Source organism: Pimephales promelas, chromosome 19, assembly GCF_988280905.1.
Source record: "Pimephales promelas chromosome 19, fPimPro1.hap1.1, whole genome shotgun sequence".
In the NCBI taxonomy this organism is placed as follows: Eukaryota; Metazoa; Chordata; class Actinopteri; order Cypriniformes; family Leuciscidae; genus Pimephales; species Pimephales promelas.
The window spans coordinates 9,169,758-9,176,367 of NC_142787.1; the positions used below are offsets into that span (position 1 = coordinate 9,169,758).

General features: G+C 41.2%; 1 protein-coding gene across 2 annotated transcripts; it reads right to left on the minus strand.

Moving 5' to 3' along the window:
* Window positions 1–1,049: 1,049 nt before the first annotated feature.
* vimr1 (vimentin-related 1) lies at window positions 1,050–5,452 on the minus strand. Of its 2 annotated transcripts, none has more exons than XM_039647791.2 (3): window positions 4,142–5,452; window positions 2,325–3,005; window positions 1,050–1,397 (listed from the first exon to the last, which is right to left on the minus strand). In XM_039647791.2, the coding sequence occupies exons 1-3, from the start codon at window positions 4,605–4,607 to the stop codon at window positions 1,336–1,338; spliced, it is 1,209 nt and encodes a 402-aa protein (XP_039503725.1). In that variant the 5' UTR covers window positions 4,608–5,452; the 3' UTR covers window positions 1,050–1,335. The 2 variants fall into 2 exon arrangements, with proteins under 2 accessions (XP_039503725.1, XP_039503724.1); XM_039647790.2 differs by having other exon boundaries at window positions 1,050–1,400.
* Between the last annotated feature and the right edge of the window lie 1,158 nt (window positions 5,453–6,610).

Sequence of the window (6,610 nt, forward strand, 5' to 3'; positions counted from 1 at the left end):
CTTCCCTTGGCAAGCCATCTGCCACCCCTGGAGTTTAAATCAGTAGCCACCTGCGGTTGGTACTCCAGTGTTCCATATGCGTCCCTATGTGGCCATGTGTGTATTCATAAGTCCTCCCTTCGGTAGGCAGCTGGTAGCATGTCCCCTTCGGGATATGTTTCCCAGTGTACCTTGGTAATCCTGTGTCAAAGTCGGATCCCCAAAAAAAAAAAAAAAAAAAAAGAGGTAAGGCTCGGGGGTTCAGTCTTTCGCAGGGCACTGGAAGACAGCTTGAAGTTGGCGTGATGGCACAGACCCCCAATCTCCGTCACTTCTGACGTAACTCGAAGTGACTACGAAAGGGAACGTCTCGGTTACGTATGTAACCCTCGTTCCCTGAGTAGGGAACGGAGACGTTACGTCTCCCTGCCACTTCTGCTGTATCGCTGGGTAGATGCCGAGTTCAGTCTTGGCTCCTCAGCGAAGACATACTGCGGTTGCGTTCACTTCCTCCTTTTATACTCACGGAGTAGGGCGGAGTACGCTATGCAAATTTCCGCAGCCCCAAGGCATTGCATGCCATTGGCTCGTGTTTAAATACTCGAAGAGGATTGGCTTTCTATGCGAAATCCCCCAATCTCCGTCACTTCTGACGTAACGTCTCCGTTCCCTACTCAGGGAACGAGGGTTACATACGTAACCGAGACGTTTTCAACTGAGGCGGAATCCTGTGAATGATTATATTGTTGTCAAGTGATGCTTTTAAACACCATTCTTTCTGTCATGAACTGTTTACACATTTATTATATACATTTATTTGTGTTACATTATGAGAAATAAAAACGTCTTTCTTTATATGGGATAATCATATTTTTGACCTTTTAGCTGTCAAGAGTCTCGGTTTATTTTCCCTATGAAATATTTTAGTAATCATCATTCAAAAGCTTATAAACACTCAAAATTCATTCTGTAAAAACAGTTTGATCACAGTTAAATGAGTGTGTTATTACTGCTATTGAACCGTAGCTGCATATGGCATTTTAAATGTCAAGTCATATTTATTTCTATAACGCTTTATACAATAAATAGTAAAATGTTAATGTTGTAAAATCAATCAATTTTTGATTTTTTAACTCCAACTGATCAAGCCAAATACAACAGTGAAAAGAAACAAATTAATGTAGAAACTCCAGAGACCAATAATCAGCACAGACAAATGTGCATTGAACTCAAGCTTTATTTAGTACCTGGTAACATTTGAGACAGCGTTTTACATCTCGTGAGTCTCTGTTAACTCCACTAGTTTAGTGAGACAGGTTTAGTCGGGTTCGAGTCTTCAGTCGCTTGTGTCGGTCCTCAGGCAACAGCCGTGTGAGTCTCTACAGTGCGGGACACAGACGTGGTTCTCTCCTCCGTCACTGCTGGGAAAAACAAGAATTCACATTTAGAGCAAGAATTTTCCAAGACTTATGCTGCCTTCATGTAATATATTTATCATAAATACAAGTTTCCTAGTCGGAAATGTATAGTCTGTCTTTCCTAGATGGAAATTCCTGGTTGGAAATTCCTAATCTGGTTTTTCTAGTCAGAAATTGGACATGAACATCCTCTTGTCAGAAAGAATAGGAATCATGATGGTGGACACAATGTTTATTCCTGTCTATTTCTTGGGCAAAATGTACTGAGATTTGAATAAAATTTAGCGTCCCATTCATTGACAACCATATACACATTCACAGCTCTATCTAGATTGTTGTCAGCTTGCTTACAATTCTGGAATTTCGAAATAAACAATATTCTTCAAAGTCTGTTATAGTGTTTGATGCCCAACTCTTCCTCTGTTACAAAGTCGGCAAGCGTATGATGCCGAGTGTTTGAAATCTGTTCATATTTCAAAAGTCAGTTTATGTCTAAAAGCTAGAATACACGACTTTTAAAACCTGAACGGATTGCTAGGAGAAACATGAAAAATGAAATCAATATGTTCAAAAATCTGTCCAAAATATCAAACTGCTTTTTTCTGTAGAATATCGAAGCATTCTGAAACATCAGAATTTTTAAGTAATTTTGCTTCTTCTCCAGTAAATGTTTCTTGCTTTAAGAATGTTTAGATGTTTGTGCTGAAAAACAAAACAGAAACACTGAGTAAGTACATATTTTTTCCCTATTAACATTTGATCTCCATCAACCGAATGAAAGTCTGTCTTCAAACACTATTTCCTGTAAAATCCGTCAACTTGAATCTGCAAACTAACTGTAAATTGGTGCAAAAATCATCAAGTGTATTCCAACCCTAATAAGCAAGCAGAGAATCCTTAAACCTTGGTATAGTTTGGCGAACTCACCCGCGACTGCGGACAGACCTTCAATGACGGAGATCCCTAGCCGCTTCTCCTCTCCTTCCAGAAGCTTCCTATAGGTGGCGATCTCCGCGTCCAGTTTCAGCTTGATGTGAAGCAGCTCCTGATAGTCAGCCATGTATTTCCCCATCTCAACCTTGGTCTCGCAGAGCTGGTTCTCCAGCTGAGCGATGATGTCCTCCAGCCCGGACGCCTTGTCGAGGTGCGCGGCCTCCATGTCCTCAAGCTGCTGCTCCAGAGCCGCGTTACGGGCCCTCAGACTGTCGATCTGGTTCTGCAGGTCGGAAACCTGGTTGTGGAAGCTGGTGATCTCATCCTTCATGGTCTTCATGTGGCCCTCATGTTTGCTGGCCTGCACTTTCAGAGTGTCAAACTTGCCCTTGTACCACTTCTCGGCCTCCTGGACGTTGCGAGCGGCGACGGCCTCGATCTCCGCGCGCATGTTTCTCAGGTACGCCGCTAGATCGGGTCTGTCAGAGTCCAGCTCCACCGTCACCTTGGACTCCTCGATCTGCTTGAGGAGGTCGGCGACTTCCTCATCGTGAAGCTTCTTCAGGAACTCGATCTCGGCCACCAGTTGCTCGATGCGTTTCTCCAGATCGGCCTTCTGTAGCGTGGCGTTGTCGACATCTTGGCGGAACTCACGGAGAATCATTTCAGCCTCCTCTGTGGAGTCAAATCAGCAAGGTCATTAGAGAGGTCATATACAAGTGGTATTATATAAATAAACAGAGGTGGCAACATGACATCATGACTTTTGCGTAAACATATACGGCACTTTCGAGTCAGGTGGCGTGTTATCTCCACGCATTTTGTGCTATCCGCGTGTGTCCGCGTGTATGTCTACGCCATTAAGGTCCGCGTCATTCCGCGTGTCTGAACACGCAGTCAAATCTCCAGTCATAAATGCCATTAACCCCAGTGACGGTTAAGTTTAGGGATGGGGTTGAGGTAAGTCATATCTTTTTTTTACCTAGGATGGTAAGGGAACAGTCATAAATGCCATTAACCCCAGTGACGGTTAGGTTTAGGGACGGGGTTGAGGTAAGTCATATATATTTATATAAGGTTAAGTCAACGGCGTTCATAAACACGCTGAAAGGCGATTATGCGTCTTGATAGCACGCCAAAAATGAAAATACGAATTGGCGTGTCATACACACGCTACTTCATGAGATCAGTCTGGAGGTGGACAGTTACGGAGTACATTTACATGATTACCAAGTGTCGAGGTGTCCATGAGCAAGACACCTAACCCCAGCTGCTCCCGACGAGCTGGATGGCGCCTTGTATGGCTGACACCGCTGTTGGTGTATGAATGAGTGTGTGAATGGGTCAATGTGAGGCAGTATGTAAAGCGCTTTGGTGGCCATTAGGTGAAAGCGAAAGCGCTATATAAATGCAGTCCATTTACCATTTATTTACTTGAGTACTGAGTAAAGCCTTTTTCACCATTGTTGCCATTGGCTTTTGACAATATTCAGCAATATTATTGAGCTGGACTGACGCTATTCTCTTCTGAAACAAAATCTTGTTGCATTATTGTCCTGTTATCTCTGTAAAGCTGCTCTGAAACACTGTATAAATAAAAGAGACTTGACTACTGTACTTATGTAGACATTTTAAGTATCGGTACTTGAGTAGTTTTTTTTTCTGGAAACTTTTTACTTTAACTTCACTACTTTTGAAAGACAAATATTTTGAAAAACATTTGTTTGTTAGCTTTAAACTCCAGACAAACATTTACATCTGTAATTTTGGTGATCAAAGATGAGTTTTAAGGGATAAAATGATCTCCTCACCTTTGATGGCCATCTCCTCCTCGAGCTTCATCCTCCAGACCTCCACCTCCTCCTCGATATAACCTCTCTCTATATCAGCCGAGCCCTTCTCAGCGGTCAGGGCTTCGATAAGCTCCCTCATCTCCTTAAACTTCAGCTCGTACTCGTCCCCGAGGCCGGTGGGTCCAGCTTTAAAGCGTCCCTGAAGCGACTCCAGCTCGGCTTTCAGTGAGGCGTTCCTCGTCTCCAGTGCCTGGACCTTCTCGATGTACCCGGCGAAGCGCACGTTCAGCTCCTGCATCTCCTCTTTCTCGTTGGTTTGGTGTTGATGGATCTCGGTGGCGACCTCCACAGCCTCACCCGGGAACCCAGCTCGCCCTCGGGTGAACGACGAGCCTCGGCATCGGGACGGAGATGGGCTCTGGACTCTCATCCGACTGGAGCCGCTGACGCTCAGGCTCTTCTGCGAATATGACGTTCCCCTCATGTCTTTATCCTCGGGCTTCTGCTGTCGAAGGTTCTCCTGGTGGGACTCTCGGGTTGAGTTTATATGGACCTGTTAAGAATCTTGCACTGAGTCTTGAAAGTCTTGCAGGGTTTTGACATGTTTTAAATGCGGATCATGATTGAGTTTGAAGGCTTGAGTTTCTCATTAGCTCACGCATGATTGTTATTCAGAGGCCGAGAGGCTCTCGCACTCCAGTGCCACATAACCAGTGTGTGTGAGAGCACTATTGCTTCTCCCTGTAATTCCAGGCCAGTGTGGCTCATTGTTTCCATATAACCTCATACGGATGAATTAATGCGCTTTACAAATAGCTCTCTTTTCTGCTGCTTTTGTTACATTTGTTTGTCATATTTTCTCGATTTGCACTAAAATGGTTCTTTCCACAGTATTCTGATAAAAGAATGTTCAGATATTTGTACTGGAAAACTAGATACATTTAGCCTACTGAAGAAGTAGCAAAATGACTAAAGAGGTTATGCCTTGTTTAATGAAAAAAACTAACAACAACAAATAGTTTTCACTGGGTCAAAATCTTAAATTAAGATTATTTTTCTGACTCCATTGGCAGATATTTGTTCTTGTTTTAAGCATAAACTTAATTTTTTATCAAATTTTCTTAAAATAATTAAAGACTTCAGTCATTTTGCTTCTTCTCTAGTAAATATATCTTGATTTAAGAATGTTTAGATACTAGATATATTTGTACTGGAAAACAAGATACGTTTACTGGAGGAGTGAAGATCTTACGCCTTGTTGAATGAAAAAAAATATTGTTTGTGCTTCAATTGCAGATATTTGTTCTTATTTTGAGTCAGAAAATAATCTAGTTTTCCCTTTGAATGAATTTTATTTTTCTGTCTCCACTTGCAGGTTTGCTCTTGTTTTAAGCATAAACTCGCTTCATTTAAATTTTTATTAAACAGTTAAAGTCTCTATTTTCTTCCGTAAATGTGTCTTGATTCAGAATATTTAGATATTTGTGCTGTAAAAGACAGAAACACTGAGGAAGAACGTGATTTCTTGCAGTGCGTCTCATCAAAATGTTATACGTAGTGCTCCAGATCTAGATTTTGATAAAATGTACTAATTTTGTTTTTAAGCTGCTTGATTCAATAGGAATACTCATCTTGTGTCGTGATTCGACAGCAAGTCTTACAACTGGGAAAACATTAGAATTCAATTTTTCACAGAAATCATTTGTTTTATATAGTTAAATTTCACTTTCTCGATTTGAGAATTGCATGCACTGTAAAAACATTTTTGAAGTACTTGAATAGATTATTGGAATCATATGTTTTTCTACTTCAGAATTTCATGTTTAATTAAACATCACATTTCTATATAATTATTTGTGAAATTTACTCGTGATTTCTGAATATATTCTACACCAGATTTTTTTCCAGTGGCAGATAAGCTGGTTTGAGTTGATAAATGATGTGATATATGATGTGTGTGTGTGTGTGTGTGTGTGTGTGTGTGTGTGTGTGTGTGTGTGTGTGTGTGTGTGTGTGTGTGTGTGTGTGTGTGTGTGTGTGTGTAGCTGGAATGTGATCGTCTCATGAGAATATTACAGCTCTTCACATCACTGACACTGATTGATGCTGTTAATATAGATATGCAGGAATACATCTATACATCACTCTTAACCTCATCAGCTTTTCAACACACACTCCTTTTACAACAAGGCAGTGACATTATCTGACATTATTACGGAAGGATAACTGTAGATCACCTTTTAATCCCCCGTTGAGAGATGTTTCTGATACTGGACTAGTGTTATGAGTAATGTCTGTGCTTGTGTGGTTTCAATCTGGCATTCCTCAAGGGTTCGTTTTGGGTCCTTTTCTCTTATACTTATTTACATTTCCCCTCTTTCATATTTTTTTTTTTTTTATGAAGACGACAGCCAGATTTACATACATTCTGATGATAATGTAGCTGTGGCCTTTCTTTCTCAATGTATTTCTTTCTCAAAATGGTCT